At 39.1% G+C, this 22,287-nt stretch overlaps 1 protein-coding gene across 1 annotated transcript in view; it reads right to left on the minus strand.

Annotated features, from left to right (window-relative positions):
• Positions 1-22,287, minus strand: part of ptprfa (protein tyrosine phosphatase receptor type Fa) — a 490,838-nt gene that overhangs the window by 290,898 nt on the left and 177,653 nt on the right. Inside the window, exons 3-4 of the mRNA XM_048601537.1 lie at positions 5,134-5,279; positions 1,271-1,412 (exon numbers count right to left, since the gene is read on the minus strand). Coding sequence (XP_048457494.1) covers positions 1,271-1,412; positions 5,134-5,279 — 288 coding nt within the window. The remainder of the gene's footprint in view (positions 1-1,270; positions 1,413-5,133; positions 5,280-22,287) is intronic.

Raw genomic sequence — 22,287 nt, forward strand, 5'->3', positions numbered from 1 at the left:
GGTCTTCCTCTTTCTTCAAACAAGGATTCCCCTTCGTTGAGATTTACCATTTCCTTCCCATTTTGCACACTTCTTTTTTCACATCTCTCCATCTCTTCCTAAGTTATGATAGGGTTCTACATTGCCACCTCCCACAGGGTTGTCACCAAACACGAGAGTTTTGGGTGACTGCAATTTTATGTAGGATGGAAGATGGAGCCAGGTTAGGACAGCATTGGAATAATAAAATCTAGGCATATTGTAGGTACTTTGAGGTGAGGCACGATATGGAAGTAGGTGGTTTTGGTGATGCAATATATTGGTGGTCACAAGTTCATCTCAGAGCCAAATATGACCCTGAGGCTGCAAATAATCTGTTTCAGTCAAAATCAGTTGCCTGGGACAGGAATGGAATTGGTGATGTGAAATAATTATTCTCCAAATAAATCTATATATAGACATATCTGTAGATATAATAAATGACATTGGATTGTAAACCTCTCATAATAAAACCATATTCAGTACAAGATACAATACATATATACAAATGCAATAGATCCTCAGCAGGTTTACATGCTATCTCTATAGATATTCATGTTCACTTCATGTAATGAGTGGTATGGGCTCACCTCAAGAAAATGCAATTCTAAATTACAGAATCCCTACAGAGTGGAAGCAGGCCATTCAGTCCAGGTCCACATTGACTTTCCGAGGAGCACCTGGAGGAAACCCACGTAGGCACGGGGAGAATGTGCAAACTCCCACAGTCTCCTGGGAGTGGAATCAAACCCAAGTGCCTGGCACTGTGAGGCATCAGTGCTTACCACTGAGTCACTGTGCTGCCCTAAAATCAACTGAATAATAAGGGTCAGATCCATGGAATCAATGAGGCCATAATAATTCTGGATACCTGCATTATTAGTCTGAAATGAACAGGGTAAATAGCTTGCAAAATGAATAGACATTTCTGCTGCAAAATCTCTTGCAGCATTAAACTCAAAATGCAACTAGAAGAGACTTATTTATGTCTCTGAAATTACCCGTTGTTGCTTTCATTGTCTTATGGTCTGTCTTTAATAATCTTGACTCCTCCCATTTCTGTATAGTTCTGCATTATTATATCAAGTTAAATACTTTATTTTCAACTGACCTCTCCCATCATTAAATGTGCACATCCACATCATGTTAATAGCTAAATGACAGTTATATACTAACTCTGTTGGCAGTACGATGAGATTTGGTGTTGTATTAACAAATTAAATGCTACAACAAACGGAAAAAATATTCTTACCTGCTAGTACTGTTAGTTTGGCACTTCTTGTTATTTGTCCAACGCTATTTGCTGCTGTGCACTCATAGATTGCTTCATCTCGTGGTGCTCTTAGTGGTTGAATTCGAAGCACTGATCCAGTGCCATCATCAAATTCTATAACCTGGAAATCAAATAACGAACACCTAATTGAACACATAACTAATAGAAGGGGTCAAAGAAGACCTCTCTATTGGGAGCCATAGAAAAGATTTTTCAAGTGTCCACAAAGCTGATGTTGTTCAATCATATGTCCAGCAAATGTCCCCTTACTTGTTCCAAAATGCTAGTCATTAGGATGCATGTAGAATCATCAATAAATGTTGGTTTAGATTACTTGTGGATCAATAGCAGTTCAAACGACAAGTAAAGATACTACCTAATGCAACATGTCATATGAATCTGAAATTCCCCAGAGATTCGGCTATTTTCTGTCACAGTTTTAAACACACCTGCTTGCTAACCAGTCATGACTCTTGCAAAATACTTGAATATGTAGACACTTGGCGCGGACAAGATCAAGCTTAGCTGTGATCAATTCATTCAGTGAACAGAATGAGTTGAAGTGCTAAAGCAACAGTTGAAATAGTTGATAATTTACAAATAGATTACTGCTTTTAGGAATCTGATTATTTGTTAACTAACCTAACTTGACTTGTATGATGGCCATTAATATGTTGGATATGGAAATGTCTAAGAATGTAACAATAGTAGCATTAGCTGGAGTATTAGAGATCTCAGCCCTGTGTCAGTTCTACTACTCCCTGTTCCAAGCAAGTGTGCTTGTGTGTCAAAGGCATGCGCACACTCTGCTAATGTAGAATTTTTACACATGCTCAAGGAGGAATCAAGAGTTAGATGAATTCGATTATGCTGCTGTTCAGTAAAATAACCAAGATTGTGCAGCCTACTACAGGAAATAGCTTTTTTGTACCTATCCTAACAAATTTTTTCCATCATTTAAAACACTTTGATTTTTTTTCACCCTCTAAGCTTAGGGGAATAAAAACCAAATTCATGAAAACTGTCTTCATAAAGTGATGAAAGGTGTCATCAACAGTGTTATCAAACACTGCTCAGCAATAATCTGCTGAGTGACGGCCAGTTTGGGTTCTGCCAGGGCCACTCAGCTCATTACAGCTTTGGTTCAAATGTGGACAAAACAGCTGAATTCAAGGTGAGGTCAGAGTGACACCTCTTGACATCAAGGCTGCAATCGACAGAGTGTGGCATTAAAAAGCCCTTGCAAAACTGGAATCAATGGGTATCGGGAGAAAACTCTCCAATGGTTGGAGTTATGCCTGGCACATGGAAGATGGTTGTGGTTGTTGGAGGTCAGTCATCTCAGCTCCAGAACATCTCTACAGGAGTCCCTCAGAGTAGTGTCCTCGACTGAACCATCTTCAGCTGCTTCATCAATGACCTCAATCAATTCCATGATAAAATCAGATGTATGGATGTTCGCCGATGATTAAACAATGTTCAACACCATTCATGATCCCTCAGATGCTGAAACAGCTCATGTTCAAATGCAACAAGGCCTGGATAATATTCAGGCTTGGGCTGACAAATGTTAAGTTGAAGCAACCTCTGACAACCAGAGTCATCTTCCTATGTCAGGTATGAATCCAACCAGTGGAGATTTGCTCCTGATTCCCATTGATTCCAGTTTTACTGGTTCTCCTTGATGTAAAGGGTTGTCACTTTCACCTCACTTCTGGAATTCAGCTCTTTTGTCCACTTGAAACAAGGCTGGAATGAGATCAGGAACTGAATGACCTTGGCAGAACCCAAACTGGGCATCAGTGAACAGGTTGTTGCTAAACAGGTGCTGCTTGATATCTCTATTGATGACACCTTCCATCACTTTATGAGAAACGTTTTCATGAAATTTCCTACATCTTACTTCAATTACATAGAACCTTGGTGAGATCATACAGTGTTTTGTGTACAGTTTTCATCTCCTTACCTAAGGAATGATATACTGTCATTGATATACTTACAAAAGTTCACTGAACTAATTCCTGGGATGGAGGGACATCCTATGAGGACAGACTGAATAGACTGGGTCTATATTCTCTGCAGATAAGAAGAATGTTTCCTTTGGTTGAGGGTCGTGAATCAGGGGGTGCAGTCTCAGATTAAGCAGCAGACCACTAAGACTGAGAGGAGGAGGATAGTGAATCTTCGAAATTCTCCATCTCAGAGAGCTGCAGAGTCTCAGTCATTGAGTATAATCAAGACTTTTTAAAATTAATTTGTGGTATGTGGGCGTCATGGGCTGACCAGCCTTTATTGTCCATCACTAGTTGCCCTTGAGAAGGTGGTGATGAGCTGCCTTCTTGAACCACTGCAGTCACCTGCTCTGAGTTGACCCATGATGCCACTAGGGATGGAATTCCAGGATTTTGACCCAGTGACACTAAAGGAATGGCAATATGTTTCCAAGTCAGGATGGTGAATGGCTTGGATGGAAACTTGCAGGTGGTGGTGTTCCTATGTGTCTGCTGGCCTTGTCATTCTATAGGAAGTGGTCAAGGGTTTGGAAGGTGCTGTCTGAGGATCTCTGGTGAGACTAAGATTGCTAGATTTCTACATGTTAAAAACATTAAAGAGATAGGGGGATAGAGCAAGGAAACAATATTGAAGTAATAGCCATGATCAAATTAAATGGTGGAGCAGGCTCAAAGAATCGAAAGGTCCTACTCTGCTCCAATTTCTTATGTTCTTTGTAAGCTGCACAGTTTTACCAAGTTAAACTCCAGTGGTATCTCTTCATACAAAATCAGAAATTGCTGGAGTAACTTAGCAACTCAGCAAAATCAGGAACTCGAAGAAGGTTCTGAAGAAGAAGGGTAAATGAACGTGAAATATTGACTCTGCTTTTTCTCCACAGATACTGCCAGACCCGCTGAGTTTCTCCAGCAATTTCTGTTTTTGTTTCAGATTTCCAGCATCTGCAGTTCTTGGTTTTTTGTTTGGTATCTCTTTATAGATTGGAGGGCTCCCAAGCCTCAAGTTCTGCTAAACTGCACTTTTGGACTAAATTAAATGAGTGCACTCCATAATTGGCAAATAAAACACTTCAGATGAATTAAACATGGTGTGGAGGTGCCAGTGTTAGACTAGGATGGACAAAGTCAGAAATCACACATCAGTAAGTTATAGTCTAACAGGTTTATTTGAATTCACAAGCTTTCGGAGTGCATCTCCTTCGTCAGGTGAAGTGAGAGAGAAGAGCACACAGACACAGAATTTATAGGCAGAGAGAGATCAAGGGCAGAAAGATCAAAAGATCATACAAATGGTGTGACCCTCGCCATGTGACTCTTATGCCTATCATGTTATTCCAGTCATTTGGTCTGTCTCCAGCATCACCTTATTTTTAATTTTTTGCAATTATCTCTCTGCCTCATTTAATCAGATTATAGGTCATCCCTTTGCTTGTTATTCAGCTGTTCACACTTTACTCACACCATCTGACACTCTTGGTCACCTGCATAGCCTTATTATTTGACAGTCTATTCACACCAGTTAAGATCTTTTGATCTCTCTGCCTCGAAATTCTGTGTCTGTGTGCTCTCCTCTCTCACTTCACCTGGCGGAAGGGGCTGTGCTCCAAAAGCCTGTGATTTCAAATAAACCTTTCGGACTATAACCTGGTGTCATGTGACTTTTGTGTTAAACAGGGTAATGAATTTCTCAAAGTATCAATCTGTCAGCCAAAAAAAAATGTAAATTACTGTCACAATTCTATCGTGTAAATTAACATTCAATATCTATGGCTCGTTAAGCCTGGTTTCATCCAACCTTTATATTTAAGTATTTAAGGGTCAGAATCTTACCTCAAAGCGCTGAGAGCTGACTTTCTTGCCTTTTTTCATCCAAGTGATACGAGGTTTAGGCTCTGCTACTGCTTGGCACACAAATGAAGCCACTCCTCCAGAAATTCCAATCTGATCCACAGGGATTCGGGTAAAAGTTGGCAAAGCTGCAAATAATCAGAATATTGTAGATGTGTCTGACTGCCTGGATTTTACATTAAAACAAAAATCTAAACACAAGTGATCTGTGCAGCAGAATTAAAATCATCGCAGAATTAGAACTATTACAGAACACTGCAGGCAGAATGAACCTCATTCATGCAAATATGAAGATAATAAGGTATGCAGAAATTCATACATTAAAGCAAGATCTGCCTGCACTGAATGGTGCATATCAACCAATGGTTTAAAAGATCAACTGTTATCACTTTCCTGATTTTCATTAACTTTGTTCATGAGTTGTTAAAATGTAACCACTAATTTAGGTTTATAAACAATAAGTCAACAAATGCTTTAACAGATTTACTTTTCACCATCTGACAGTGCTGAACTTGAACACTACTGGGAAAAAATTGTTTTGCACTCATCTGAACAATTTGCAAGAAACGTCAACACAGAGGAAAACAACATTTATACTGTATGAGAAAAGAAAGCTGATTGGTTGGAAAGTGGACTTTGATTGGTTAGAGGCATTGCCATGGACAGTACACGAGTTAATGATGACTGACATAGAGATCTAATAAAAGATTCCATGAGGCTATTCAAGAAAAAAAAGGGCAACTGTCTTGCTTCCCCGCTTTTATCTATGATCTCTTGTTCTTGATCCCATGATGTTGACAAGTGGAAACAAGTGAACAAATGAATTTGAAGTAGAAGCAGGCCATTCATCCCTTTGACTTTGCGCTGTCACTCACATTGCTCTGTCACTTGAATGTCTGATTTGACTGTAGCCTCTACTTTCCTGTCAACCCCATACCCTTTGATTTGCTTGTCAAGTCAAGAATCAAGAAATAGTAATGTTTTCTCTCTCGCTACAGACATGGCTTGACTTGCTGAGCTTGTTAAGTATTATTTGTTTTATGTTTATGCTTTTACTTATCCTGTCCTCTGATATTTCCAGAATCTATGCTGCTTTAATGCAACTAGGATTGCAATTGCCCCAGTATTTTAAAGTCTTTCTTTGCATTTGTGGCTGGAATTTTCACTTCCTTGGAAGTGGCAGGGAAAGTATCAGGAAAGGCAAATGCTCATATGGGTTGGCACGAGAGAAATCCATGCCGCATCTTCTCTTCACCTCAGGAAATTAAGTTCTGGATGGGAAGGCCAAGCTTAATCTTCGAAACTGCTTCCAACTGAAGCCCTTCAGGATCAATTAACAATCACATAAGGGCTTCAGCACGCAATCGACCCAATTAACTTGTTCCAGGCAGGTAAGAAAAATGACAGCCTTCCCAACTGTTGCAACAGGACAACTGTCTGTTGGATCGAAGCATCATCTGTTCCATTCTAGTGGCAGTCAGGGACGTGGATGGGTTGGAAGTATGATGCTTGCCCTGCATCCCCCACCTCATGATTTTAGCAGCAGATCACTTATTTTCCACATGCCCTTGGTTTTCAGCACTTCTGTACAGCCTGCAGTTTTTCAATGGTACTACAGCTCAAATCAGGGCAGGACATCATTATCCTCCAGCATGTTTGGCTGAGAGGCCCACCAGATCACTGCTTAAATAAATACCTGATTGCCATTGATTGAGGAGGCATTCTCTTTAGCGGCGATGGTGAGTAGCTAAGTCTTTTGACACCTGCCCTCTCACTTAGAAGTAATAGCGGAAAACACCAGCCTCATTTCCCTACATCAGGAAACATTCTATTGACTCTGCACTATTTTTCTAATGTCCTCAATACTACTTTATAGATTATTGGCTTATCATTGCTTTCTGCTTTTCATCTTATATACCTCTTGTATAGAACATAAAATTCCATGTGAATGGACAGTAAACCTTAATAGTTAGTGAACCAAATAATCACCTAGAGCCAAATTATATCCTCATTTCATATCTATGAAATCATTCAAAGCTAGAATTGACAATGAGGATCAGGCACACAGGCTGACATTTGACCATGACAGCCAAGAGGCTTGAGGGTGAGTGCAACATTCTCATTGTCTGGTTTATGCTCTAATTGCACTGAATTTTTCCAGCATGAGTTCAGGATAGGAAAAGATGATGACTGATATCACTTTTTCTGAATTATTTCAAAAATGTTGTTGATTTAATTCCTGATATCCATAAGAATTTTTTTTGAAAAAGCTAAATTCCAAGTTTTGGACTGGTCCATCAGAATTATAGTTTTCATCCTTTTGATCAGGGACCATTACTTGAGATGGGGTAGTTTGTTGTTGATCCCATGGCTCTCTCTTGCAAGCACATGCATTTTGCGCACAATTTCTAACTTTCTGACATAGACTTGGAATTACAGTGAAAACCTTCTGTATGCATTAGGAGCTGGCTAATGATGTAACAGCAAGTCAAATACAAATTGGATACATTTGAAATCACATCATCATAAAATTATGTCAACTTTGAAATTAGCAAACCAGGATGGATAAAAAATTACGAAGAAATTTGAGTTCTGTAAAGCAAACTTTTGAGGGAATAGCATTTAATATTAAACTTGAAAGGGTTGGACAAGATTTAGAAGGATGTTGCAAGGGTTTGAGCTATAGGGAGAGGTTGAATAGGCTGCGGCTATTCTCCCTGAATCATCACAGGCTGAGGGGTGATCTTATGGAGGTTTATAAAATCATGAGGAGCATGGATAGGGTGAATAGTCAAGGTCTTTTCCACCGGGTAGGGGAGTCCAAAACTAGAGGGCAAATGTTTCAGGGAAGAGAGGAAAGATTTAAAAGGGACTTAAAGGGGGAACTTTTCACACAGAGGGTGATGAGTGTATGGAATGAACTGCCAGAGGAAGTGGTGGAGTCTGGTACAATTACAATATTTAAAAGGCATCTGGATGGGTATATGAATAGGCAGGGTTTAGAGGAATATGGACCAAATTCTGGCAAATGGGACTAGATTAATTTAGAACGTCTGGTCGGCATAGAAGAGTTAGACCAAAAGGTCTGTTTCTGTGTTGTACATCTCAACTCTATGAACAGTCTTAATAGGAAGAATTATTTAATGGGAAAATGTATTTAGAAAACTGGAGTATTTTAAGGAGCTTTCTTATTTACTGCAGAGAGGTATGGTACAAAGCTCGCACATACACTGCTAGCTTACATTCACTCTGTAACGTTTGTAGTGTGAACACAAGGTCACTTGGAGTTGCAGCACATTGCAGAACTACCTGAAATGGAGGATATGTGTAAATTTGAGGCTAATAGGATAAAGTATGGAACTTTCAAAATTCTATATACTTTGTGCAAAGTCAGAATTCATTGTTATCTGACAAAACTTAAAAGTACACCTTCCCTTTTTTAAAGTAAATCAGGTAAACATCATGACAAAATACAAACAATAATCAGCACTTATTCTTCGCCCAACAACCCTCACCACCTAATCAAAAACATGAATTTGACTTTGAAAACACAATAATTGCATTATGGAACCCAGAAAAGTATTTTCAAGCAATTTTCCAAAAGCTAACTACTCTTCACTGCAAAAAGTATAAGCACTGCTTGTAAAAGGTCATTATGCCTGATCAGGACTGTATATTGAGTATATTCCATAGACCAATACCAACCAGATCTTTTCACTTTGAAATCTAAAAACTAGAAAATCAAATCAAAAAGATAGAAATTCTCTATAAAACTAAGATATAGAAAGGTTGATAGTTGGGACATCCCAATTTTCATAGGAAATAAATTCAACAGTCACATCGAAGTATAATGTGGATAAGACTAGGTTGATTTAACACAAATTATAATTGCAAAACAAAACTGTAACTTCAGTCTGCTCTCAGCAAAGTAATTATTTTCTACTAAGCCTGAATTGCAACTGAAACACAAAGATATAAGTGAAAAGGCAAATCAAATAAACTGAACCAGCAAAACGTAACTCAAAAAAGCTTTATGAAAATCAAAACACACTTAAGAACAGGTATCATGGAAACAAATCATGTTTATGTAAACAGCTACATTTTTATAATACTTAATTTTCGAAACAAGCAGTGTCATTCGTTGCTCATTTTTCAATGTCAAGAAGATCAACTAATACATATATAAATTTAGATTGTCTTAAATTTCTCTTGCCTTACAAAAAGTTATTTCAAACTCTGCTCAGATAAAACACAAATCAAAGATGACACAACAGCACATTCATTCAATTATACACTGTTTCAGGCTTTCTGCATTTACATTGATGCCCAAAGGTTTCTGTATGCATTCTGCTGATTTGGAGCCTCAAAAGTTGGTGCCATTCGTCAACTGACACTGGGATATGAGTGACTTGCAACAAATGGAGCTGTACTCTAAATATGAGCACTTAGATTTACTCTAAAAGTATTTACATTGTATTTTAGATTTGTGATCAATTATTTTTGGATCAGTTCCAGGTTTCAGCCTGTTCTGCTACATGATATCTACTACGATTCGATATTCAAAATGGCCTCTCTCCATTCTACGGTTGGGGAAAGAGAGACAAATTACGAGTAACTCCTATTAGTTGAAGAGCAAAATTGATTAAAAAAAAGACTGCAAGTCTTTTCAAACATAATCACTGCTGTCAGATACATTCCTAGTTCAAAGTTCTGGCAGTACTGTATGTACTGTGGGAATAAAAAGCCTTGATCACAGGCTTTTGACAGGAAAAGAACTGCAAATATCATACAGAACAACAGCTGTGAAGACAAGTGCACACATGGGAAGTCTCTTGGCAGAATCACCTTTGTGATTAACCACCACCAGGTGTCATCTCTGGGCTTTGACACCAGTTTCAGCTCAGCTTCAAACGATGTATCAACAGTAAAAGGGGATATTGACAGGCATTTCATAAATCCAAACATCCATGGGCTGTGACTGACAAATGGATAAGGATCTTGATAATATGGAAAAATACAAAATTTTTTACCCCTAACCATATTGACCATATTGGGAACATTAAATGCAATACTTCCTCTTAATTCAAATCATCTGATAATCTTTTTAATACCATATATTCTTGACATCATTTGTTTCAAATTATTTAATGCACCATTCAATCAATGGTCCCAATTTAAAGTTGTGGTTTCATTCCCGAAAATTGAAACTTGAAGTGAACTTTAAATAAAATGAAATAAAAAAAACATGAAATAGTAATTACCTACTTACAAACAGATATCTCCTGTTCAGTTTCACAAACTCAAACTCCAAAGAAAAAACTGAACTAAGTTTAAGCAGAGTAGCTTCCTTTATACTCCATTGCTTCATCAAGATAGGATGAGCAACATTACAAATTAATCTAACAGGAATTACCCTCATCTCAAGGAAACTGCATTGTATTGATGTAGGAGTGGAAATTGGGTTTGGACACATGGTTTGACTGTAGTAGCACAGCCACTTCTACCATCTGGTTTCATTAACCCCAGTCCCAACTTTTTGTGACCCCACTGGATATGCTGAGTTTAATGACTCAACACATATTTACTCAAAATGGTTAAGTGAATATTACATTTTGCATTTTGTCCATATACTGAGATCCATGTTGATTTGTCAGTGATTTAAACAGCCTGTCAACACCTGAGTTTATGAAATGTTTATCAAAATTCTTCCTCCAATTACACACACAGTTTCCAGCAGCAATTACTTACAATGATCGGAGTCCTGGTTTGGCTCCATTTTTCTGTCCCTCCCTAAGGTCATGGAGACTGCTATTCTCCACACACCCTGACAGCAACTAATCCAGCATTTTTAAATAAATTTTACTAGAAAACATCCCCATCAGACAGGAATGCATTCCTGGAAACTTAGTGTTTTATCCACGTTTATATGGTGGAGGGGTGATGGACAAGGTATTGAGACTTATAATGCAGCCCAAATCTGAACTTATGAAGCTGTGTCTCAAACAAACCAAATAGAGGAAGAACTATCACCTTGTGTCACAGCAGGAGCACAATCTGACAGCAGAACAGTAAACTCTGTGCATGAATAGCCACTCAGTTACAGCTACTTTTAGACCATATGTGTCTGAATTACTGGGAGTTGCTGCAATAAACATTGCTGGCTTTCAGTGATTAGCATACAAGTGTCACAGAGCCACGTATATGATTCCGTCATTTATGCTTTTGCACAAATTTAGGGAAAATGAATGAATATGTGGACTGAATGACTTGAAAGGAAAACTTCCGAACCTACTTTCATGTGTCCTCTTCACTTTCAATGAATTGCAAACTCAGTGACTCCAATTTCTTTTCATCTCAGCTTCAATACAACAGCGAGACAGGCTCAAGATCAGGGCTCGCATTTCAGCTTCAATACAGCAGTGAGAAAGGAGATAGTAAGAAGATATATTGAGGCCAAACACTTCAGCTTCAACACAGGCTAAGGACATTGTAGGCCTTTTAGAACAAAGATTATGGAGAAGTGTCTTCACCCAGAGAATTCTTTGCCACAGAAAGTGGTTGAGATCAAAGCACTGAATGTTTTCAAGAGGTAGTTAGATATAGGCCTTACGACTAAAGAGATCAAAAGGTATGGAGCAAAAGCAAAACATGGCACTAAGCAGAATGATCAGCGATGATCATACTGAATGGCCAGTTCTGGTTTCTACGTTCTTTGTTGCTAAGTTTCTATGTAACAGAGCAAGAAAGGCAATAGATAAGGATACAAGAGGATATACTGAGGCTGAGGATCCGGGAAGGACAGGGGAGAGAGAGGAGGTAGTAAGAGGATATATTGACGCTCAGGATCAGGGACCCAGCACTTCAGCTTAGAATACTCAGATATGCAAATTGAAAGAGCACAGACAAAAGCAAGGTAGGAGTGAAGTCATAGCAAGGAAGAAAAAAATTAAGTCTAAATCAGAGTTACTGTGTATTATGCAAATGCATGGAAAACAGTAAATAAGATTGGGGAGTTACACGTGCAGATTGCCCCTTGGAATTTTGATGTAATGGTGATAACAGAAGCCTGGCTCAAGGGAGGGCAAGACTGACTGTTAAATATTTCAGGGTACAAGGTATTCAGATGAGGAAGGAAAGGCAAAGAGGTAGCAGTGTTGGTTAAGGTGAATTCAAGATAGACGATGTCTCAAAGGGTGCAAGGATATAATCAATTTGATGAAAACTAAGGAACAAAAATGGCACAACTTACAGATCTATTTTAGAAATTAATTTACAAAATAATACTTTGTATCTGTCTTTATTAAAGAGAGAGATGCCATTCAGACCATGGCGACAGAGGAGGGTTCTCAGTCACCAGAAGGATTAAAAATTGATAGGGCATAAGTGTTGGATAGACTGTTGACAAGGCACCAGGACTGGATGAGATGCATTCAAGGATATTGACGGAAGTTTGAAAGTGAAAATTGTAGGGGCACTGGCCACAATCTTTTAGTCTTCTCCAGAATCTGCAGGGTGCCAAAACACTGGAGAATTGCGAAGATTACAGCCTTGTTGGAGAAAAGTTGAAAGGGTAAGCCAAGCAGTTTAACTTCAGTGTGGGAAGATTCTAGAGACAATGAGTGAGTAGTTCCCTGGAAGAAAGTGGATTGATTAGGAAGAGTTAGCATGGAAGTCTCAAAGGGAAATATGTTTAATTAACTTGTTGGAGATATCTTTGAAGAGATAATACAAAAAGGCTTGACAATAGTAACTGTTTTGATATGGCGTACATGGACTTTCAGAAGGCATTTGATATAGTGCCACAAAAAGACTTGTGAGGATGGTTATTAGTCATGAATTAAAGGGTCAATATCAACATGGATACAAAATTAGCTGAGTGATAAGAAACAATGGATAATTTTTGGGCAGGAGGAACACCTGTAATGGAGTTTCCCAGGGATCGATATTGGGACATTTGTTTTTCCTGAAATCTATTGATGATCAAGACCTTGGTATGCAGGAGACAATTTCAAAGTTTGCAGGTAACACTAAAATTGGAAGAATTGTAAACTGTGAGGACGGCAGTGTAAAACTCCAGAAGGATCTAGACAAATTGATGGAGTGGGCAGATTGGTGGCAGATGAATTTCAAAGAACAGTACAACACAGCACAGGAACAAGCCCTTCAACCCACCAAGATGTACCGACACATGACACATTAGGGAAGGCAATGGCCTAGTGGTATTGTCACTGGACTGTTAACCTAGAGACCCAGATAATATCCCGGGGACCCGGGTTTGAATCCTGCCACGGCAGAAAACAAAATAATGTCTTTTTAAACCAAAATCATTCTGCCTGTACACAATCCACGTTCCACTATAACAGTGCCACCAATAAACTTGATTGGGTGAGTGAGCTTCCAATTTGGATCTACAGATGCGTATCAAACTTTATGAAACCTTCTAGTCCATGCTTCAGTCCGCTCTCTCCTGAACTCTATGTTAACTCACTCTGCACCACCTCCTTTCTCTTTCCAAGATGGCAGCAGAGTAGGATGCTTCAGCTGGAGCTCACCTGCCCCATCTGTTTCTTTTTGTCTTATTTTTCTCTCTTCTTCTTTCTTGGAGACACTCTTACCTCCCAGCCTCAGCATGGACCCGATGAGGCATCCTTTCGGCCTGGTGGTCTCCCAGTGTGGCGTGATGGTCTCCCAGCCCCACATGACGATCTCTCAGCAGCCCGGCATGGTGGTCTTTCTGTGGTCCATGGCGGTCCTTCGGCCCGGCATGACCTCAGCATGGACTTCTGGCCTTCAGGTGATTCCAGAGCAGTCTCCTAGCCTTGAGAGCCTCAAGGTGAAGCCTGGCACAGTCCAGAGTCAAGGCCTGGCACGGACTGGGAGCTAGAGGCTAGCATGGAATGGGTTGGAAAGACTGTTGTTTTGAACTTTTTACTTCTCTATTTTCTAATTTATGCCTACGATCTATGGTGCTGGATGTTTTATTTCTTTATTTTTCTTAAGAACATGTAGTGAAGAATCTGCAACAAGGTACTTTGTACCTGATATGGTGCTGTGACTGATGACTTGAAAAATTTTCATTATACTCATTTGATTACATGTGACAATAAAGGTTATCCAATTTCTCCTCATTAGTTAAAATTCTCCAAACTAGGCAAAAATCTGGTAAACTATTTGTGTAGCCTCTTCAAAGCCTCCATAGCTTTCTGGTAGTGCGCTGACCATAACTGTGTACAGTATTTCAAATGTGGCTTAACTAAAGTTCCATGCAGCTGTAACGTGACTTCCCAATTTTTATACTCTATGCATTGAACAATGAAAGCAAAGATGCCACCTTGACCACCTTATCGATTTCTGTTGCCACTTTCAAGGAACTGTAGACCTGTCTGCCTAGATCCTTCTGTATGTTGATGCCACTAAGGGTTCTGCCATTTACTGTGTGCTTCCCTCCTGCAATAGATCTTCCAAAATGCATCACCTCACATTTGTTCAGATTAAAGTCCATTTGCCATTTCTCCACCCAAGTCTCCAGCCTATCTCTATCCTGCTGTATCCTCTGGCAATCCTCTTCACTACATGTAGCTCTCCCAATCTTTGTGACGCCCACAAACTTACTAATCAGGCAACCTAGATTCTCCTCCAAATCATTTATATATATTACAAACAACAGGGATCCCAGCAGTAATCCCTGCCAAACACCACTGGCCACAGATCTCCGGCCAACTCTTTATCTTCTATGACGAAGCCAGTTCTGTATCCATGTTACCAACTCACTGCAATCCCATATGTCTTCGCCTTTTGTATCAGCCTGTCATGAGGAACCTTGTCAAAGGCCTTCAAAATCTATATACACAACATATATCATCCTACTCTCATCAAGTATCTTTGTCACTTCTTCAAAAAACTCAATCAAGTTTGTGAGACATGACCTTCCCTGGATAAACCCAGGCTGTCTGTCGCTAATAAGTCCATACTTTTCCAAATATGAATGTATCATATCCCTAAGAATCTTCTCCAATAATTTCCTGACCACTGGCACAAACCTCACAGGCCTGCAATTTTTCAGATTATCCCTGTTGCCCTTCTTAAATTAAAAAAAAATGTTGGCTATTCTTCAGTCCTCTGGGAGCTCTATTGTGTCTACAGAAGATACAAAGATTTCGTCCAAGGTCCCAGTAATTTCCTCACCTGCCTCTCTCGGCATTCTAGGATAGATACCATCAGGTCTTGGGGTATTGCCTACCTGAATCCTTTTGACAACACCCAACACCTCCTCCTTTTTTATGTTGACATTCCCTAGAATATCAACAGACCCACCCAAGACTCACCACCCACCATGTCCTTCGCTTTTGTGAATACTGATGAAAAATATTCAATAAGGTCCTCACCCACTTCCTCTGCTCCATGTATACATTCCTTCCTTTGTCCTTGAGCGGACGTACCCTTTCCCTAGCCATCCTCTTGTTCCTTCATATATGTATAAAATGCCTTGTGATTTTCTTTAACCCTGTTTGCCAAAGGCATTTCATGGCACCTTTTGGCGCTCCTAATTCCCTGTTTGAGTTCTTCCGTGCTGTCTTTGTATTCTTCAAGGGCTCTGTCTGCCTTCTGTTTCCTAAACCTTATGTATGCCTCCTTTTTATTTTTGACTAAGCTCTCAATTTCTCTTGTCATCTTGGGATCATGAATCAGGGCATCCTTATCCTTCATTTTCACATGGATATGCTAGTCCTGAATTCTAATTTACTGGCCTTTGAAAGATTTCCAAATGCTACGTGTGGATTTACCCTCAAACAATCACCCCCAATCTATATTCCCCAGTTTCTGCCGAACATTGTGGTAGTTAGCCTCTCCCCAGTTTAGTACTTTCACCTGAGGACTACTCTTAACCTCATCCATAAGTAACTTACATAATTATCGTCATTGTTCCTGAAATGGTCCCCCACTGAGACTTTGATCATCTGGCGGGAACCATTCCCCATACCAGATCTTGTATGGCCCCTTCCCTAATTGGACTATTTACATATTGTTTCAAAAAACTATCCTGGAATCACCTAAGAGATACCCCCACCACTAAGTGAGTCCCAGTCAATATATGGGAAAATAAAATCACCCACCACAATAACCCTGCTGTTTTTACAGTTTTCCATAACCTGTCCACAAATCTGTTCTTCTTTCACTTGCTGGTTGTTGGGAAGCCTGTAGTACAATCTCATCTAAGTGACTGTGCTCTTCCATTCCTGAGCTCTACCCAAATGGCCTTGCTGGATGAGCCCTCCAAGGTGTCCTCTCTCAGTGCAGCTATGACACTCTCCCTCATTGTTAAAGCAACTCCCCATCTCTTCTAATCCCTCTCTCTCTCACCAGAAACATCTAAATCATGAACTTTAAGCTGCCAGTCTTATCTCTCACTTTCTCTCAACCAAGTTGCTGCAATAGCTACAATATGTATTAATGTTCTATGTATTAATCCAAGCCTTACCTGTCATATTCCTTGCCAGAGGTGGTGGTGGAGACACGTCAATAATACATTTAAAAGGCATCTGGATGGGTATATGAATAGGAAGGCTTTAGAAGGATATGGTCAAATGCTGGTAAATAGGACTAGATTAATTTATGATATCTGGTCAGCATGGACCAGTTGGACTGAAGGGTCTGTTTCTGTGCTGTACAACACTATGATTCTAAATCCATCTCAGGCTACCAGTCCTTCCATGTTCAGTAAGCTCTCTCTGTCTGTTCTTCCCCTGTCTTACTGGCCTTAGTCTCTGACTCCTTAGTCATTTTACTTGCTGGCCTATTGCTGTGGTTCCCATCATCTACTGCACTAGTTTAAACCTTCCAGTGGCATTAGCAAATGTCCCTGCCAGGATATTAGTGCCCCTCCAGTTCAGGTGTAACCTATCCTTCTAACATGCCCCAGAAGGCATTCCAATGGTTCACATATGTGAAGCCCTCCCTCCTCCACCAGTTCTTTAGCCTTGTATTTAACGGTACTATTTTCTTATTTCTAGTCTCACTGGTATGTGGCACAGGAAGTATTCCTGAGATTATAACCTTTCAATGGACAGAAGTGTGAGATCATGCATTTTGATAGGGAAAAAATTGAAAGATGCTATAAAATGGGGGGTACAATTCTAAATGAGGTGCAGGAGCAGAAGGATCTGGGTGTATATGTGCACAAATCATTGAAGGTGGCAGGACAGGTCGAGAAAACAGTAACTAAAGCATAATGTATCCTCAGCTGTACTACTATAGTCGAAGAGCAAGGAAGTGATGTTGAACTTGGACAAGACACATGTTAGACCTCAGGTGGTGTATTGTATACAGTCGGAGGTGCCACATAGGAAGGATATAACCACATTGTAGAGAGGGCAAAGGCAGTTTACAAGAATGGTTCCAGGGATAAGAAACTTCAGTCATGATGATATATTGAAGAAGTTGAAACAGTTTTCCTTGAAGAGAAGGATAACAGGATGTCTGATAAAGGTTTCGCAAATTATGAGGCAGAATGGCATAGAATGCGAGAAATTGTTCCTGCTTGAAAAAGGGAACAAGGACATGAGTGCATAGGTTAAAGTGCAAAAACAGCAAGAGAATTGAGGAAGGACTTTTTCACTCAGCAAGTAGTTAGGGTATGGAATGAACTGAAAATGTAGTAGAGGCAGGTTCCATTAATGCATTCAAGAGAACACTGGATGATTATCTGTGTAGAAAAGAATAATACGCAAAGAATGTTGGGGTTATAGTCAAAGAGTTAGAGTTAGAGATGAGCTCATGCAGGGAACAACATTAAAATAAAATTCAACAAGACTACAGTTCCCATTAGCAATATTAAAGTGAAATAACATTAAATTGGCAGTGTTAAATGAGGACTACTTTTATATACTCATGTAAAAGTCAGGTTTCTAAGGCTATATTTTTAATCAAAAAATAGTGGTTCAACTTTCACAACAGTAACATTTTGCAAAGGTTCAAATCCACCCTTTTCGACAGATTGAAGACTGTTCCCGCTAATCCCACCACAAATATAGCACAAAAGGAGCCAAAAATATGTGTGCAAACACTAAGAGCTGAACAGCTACCAATGGTGATGATTCAGCAGTGAGTGGCTGGTATACTCAAAGTTGTCAGCACTTTTTGGCTAAAAGTTAGTTGTCGGCCTATGTGCAAGGTAAATTAAAATGGACCATATTTTGGCTAAAATTTAGGGTATGACCTTTACACCAGATTAACTATTACTCAAGTGGACACTGTAATAACCAAGATGGGGGGTGCACTGTCTTTCTCTTGTCTCACAACTCCACATATCACCACACAAATTGAATTATTTTATCCAGTTCCCAATATACCAATTGTATCCTTTCTCTGTTTTCGACTTACAATAACAAGATCCATCAACCAGGTTTCTTTCATAAACACAAGATTTATAATAAAACAAAATTTATTCCACAAAAGTGCAGAATTGGTTAACAGACAATTGTAACTGAGACATTCAATTATAAAATATACTTATAGGCAACATGCCTTAGCTCTTCAAGGCAAAAAGGACAAGAGTTCAGGTGTTTGAGGGGCTGCCAGTCTGATGTTCTGGCACACAATGATAGATGATACATACTGGGGATCTTTCTAAATGCAGTCATTTAAAAATATCGACAAACTTTTTCAGAGGCTTCTCATGTGAAAGCAGCTAGACCATGGCTGCAATTACTACAGTAGACTCACACAGGTTGTTTTTTTGGAAACAGCACAGCTGAGCTGGGAAGCTTCTTTCTTTCACTCATCTTCTCCCCTACTGAAAATCCAAACAAGCTCCAAACAGAACCAGCTCTCTCTCACTTATCAAATCGATCAGGCGTTTTCCCCGAAGTGAGTTCAAGCAAATAAACAGAAATTATATGGACCTATGTGGTTTTCAAGAAATGACTTTTTTTTCAAACAAGTTCGAATGTGTCTTTTCATTGAACCATAAAAAAAGTTCCAAGATCTTCGTCATCCTTCAAACTCAAATCCTCAAAAATTATTAAATATGAAGCTTGCACAACAATGCTGTAGTTTCATAGTACAAATCAGCTAAATTACCTGCAGATTGTTATGAGTTTATTTATTCTCATGGGCCACACAGGTTCCTCAACTGATGGACGAATAACAGCAACTTCTCAGGAAGGATAGATGTCTTTGCTATTTTTATGTATGCAACACAAAACTGAAGTGTGCTAGATCAAGGAGATACAAGGAATTATGTTGAAGGGAGCACTCAAAAGAAGAGAAATGTCAGCTCCAAAACCATAAAGATTTGTTCCTTTTAAAAAATTTGCAAAGGACGCAGAAGGAATGCTACGCATCAAAATTCTTAACAGAATCTAAAACTGACTCATTAGATCCTAAGGTACTTAGAAACTGGAAAATATGTAAGAAGCTGCAAAAGGAGATAGAAATTTTACAAATTTATCCACTACATTATATCTTTATTCATCTCACTGATTATAAGTCAATTGACATATCCAAAAGCTATAAACAAATTAGGTTTCTTAGTCATCTGCTTGTGCAATAACAGCAATGCTAAACATTGCAATTAATTACTGAATTATTCAACAGTCAATTTCTGAATATAAGTATAGCTTTTTGATTGAATGCATATATAAATTTTAATTATATTTATCAGAATAACAAATAAGGAAAAAACATAAGGTCAAAACTGAAGACAAACATTCAATAAACTACAAAAATGGCCATAACAAGACAGTGCTGATGAAACTATAGCAATATTAATCATACAGTATTTTAAAATCCATCAGGTCATGTCTACAATGATCAAACTAACACCACAAATTACAAACAGCTGTGGTTTAAATTGACTGAGAAAAAATCTTTTGTCCAATTTACATAGAAATATTCCAGCCTTTAATGATAACACTGAGAGGTTGTGATGAGAAATTCACCACTAATTGGTTAGGTAAATAAATTTTGGATAATCCTTGATACAAAAATGGATTGGACAGGAGAACAGATTTTTTCCAAGACCTTATCCATAGCGAGTATGGGTACTGTAAAAATTGCAACTGTCCTCTTTGCTATTTTACTTCTATTGGTTTGAATCTGTGCTTGGGAAAAAGTGTACAGCTTGCCATATGCAAAATACTTTTGGAACACTGCATGATGAAGATAAATTCACCATAGTCCTGCTAGACTATAGGGCTGCTTTCTCATTAGAGATGACTGATGGTAGTTTAAGGGGTTGAGGGCCACCACGCCTCAAGTGAGAGGCAAGGTTGAAAAGCAGAGTTCATTATGGTAACCTGAGCTGGTGTAGACATTGAACCCACATGGTTCGCATCATTCTGCATCACAAACTGGCCATCCAGCCAAATCAGTTAATCATTTTGGTGCAATTTAGGAAGGCATATTATTGTCAGAATGGCGACAGCTTGGGAAAGGGGGAGGTGAAACGAAACCTGCGTGTCCTTGTACGCCAGTCACTGAAAGTAAACATGGAGCTGTAGCAGGCATGAAGTAGGCAAAAATATGTCGTAAAGGAAATCTGCTGTCCTTAGCTGTAAACTCCAGACCTACAGCAATAGGGATGACTCATAACTTCCAACTGGGTAATTAGGAATCACTGATGGCCGCATCTCATGGACAAACAAATAAATATATTATGGGTGAAAAATATAGTCAGCAAAAAACAAATTCAAGTTCGTGAATCTTTTGCTGAAATGTAAAACCCACACATTTCTGGGTATTATCCTTGTAAATCTTGTCTGCACCATATGGAGTGCCTCTCTCATCTTTCTTTAATATGGTGACCAGAACTGCACACAATATCTAAGTATGGCTTTTATACAGGTTTAGCATAACTTGTTAATTTTATTCATCCAGAAAAATAAAGCCATGGGGAGGCGATGGACTAGTGGTAATTAACTAGTGTTAATTTTCAGAGACCCAGATAATGTTCTGGGGACCTGGGTTTGAATCCTGCCACAGCAGATGGTGGAATTTGAATTCAATAAATATCTGGAATTAAGAGTCGAATGATGACCATGAATCCATTGTTGATTGTTGGGCAAAAACCCATCTGGTTCACTAATGTCCTGTAGGGAAGGAAACTGTCATCCTTACCTGGTCTGGCCTACAGAGTACTGATCCACAACAATGTGGTTGACTCTTAACTGCCCCCTAGGCAATTCGGGATGGGCAATAAATGCTGCCTAGCCAGCAACCCCTTCATCCCATGAATGAATAAAGAAAGTGTTTCGGGTGATTTCATTATGGCCCTCCAACCTGTGCGGTAATATTTCATGATATACGTGTTGGATTGAATGGTAGCAACAACATTTAGCTGTTATTTGATCAACTTTTTCAAACATGTTATGATACATCAATCTGGGTCCTCCCAGGGATAGTGACACTGCCACAGTGCACAAGAGTCCCCTATCACTAACCTATTTGTTTCCTTATACATGCCCAGTGTAAGACACAGTGAAAAGATCTAATACAGCCAACAGCAGAAAAAGAGCTGAGGTACTGCAACAGATCAAGGAACATGATAACTTGATTTCCAAAACGGCAATTATGATTTTGCTCTAATTTCCGGTCCTGTACTCCAGTGTGATATTTGTATATTTTTCTAACTGGAGAATAATGAAAATGAAGCATCTGTAAATATGCAGGTTAAGTGGATATTCTTAGAACAGACCAGGGTAAGTAATGTCTGAAACACTTTAAATAGTTTCCTCCTCCTTTACAACTAGAGACAACAAAATTTATTAGGAAATCTCTTCCACTGATTATGAATACATCCAAAATGATTGGTTTCAAACTTATCAAAGAAATCTCCCATAAATCTTGTTACATTCTCATGGCTTTGAAAGATGTCCAATATGATATTAACTGTTTCTCTCTCCACAGACACAGCAAGACCTGCTGAGTTTTGTCATACTTTCTGTTTTTATTCCTGAAAGAAAGTAGACTACCACCTAAACAGCAAACAACTATTCCAGCACAATCTTTCCTTTTGCATGAACATTCATAATGACAAATTAAATCAACAGAAAAAAAAAAAGCAGAGATAGTAGGAACTGCCGATGCTGGAGAATCTGAGATAACAAGGTGTAGAGCTGGATGAACACAGCAGGCCAA

This window comes from Rhincodon typus, chromosome 10 (assembly GCF_021869965.1).
Source record: "Rhincodon typus isolate 14 chromosome 10, sRhiTyp1.1, whole genome shotgun sequence".
NCBI lineage: Eukaryota > Metazoa > Chordata > Chondrichthyes > Orectolobiformes > Rhincodontidae > Rhincodon > Rhincodon typus.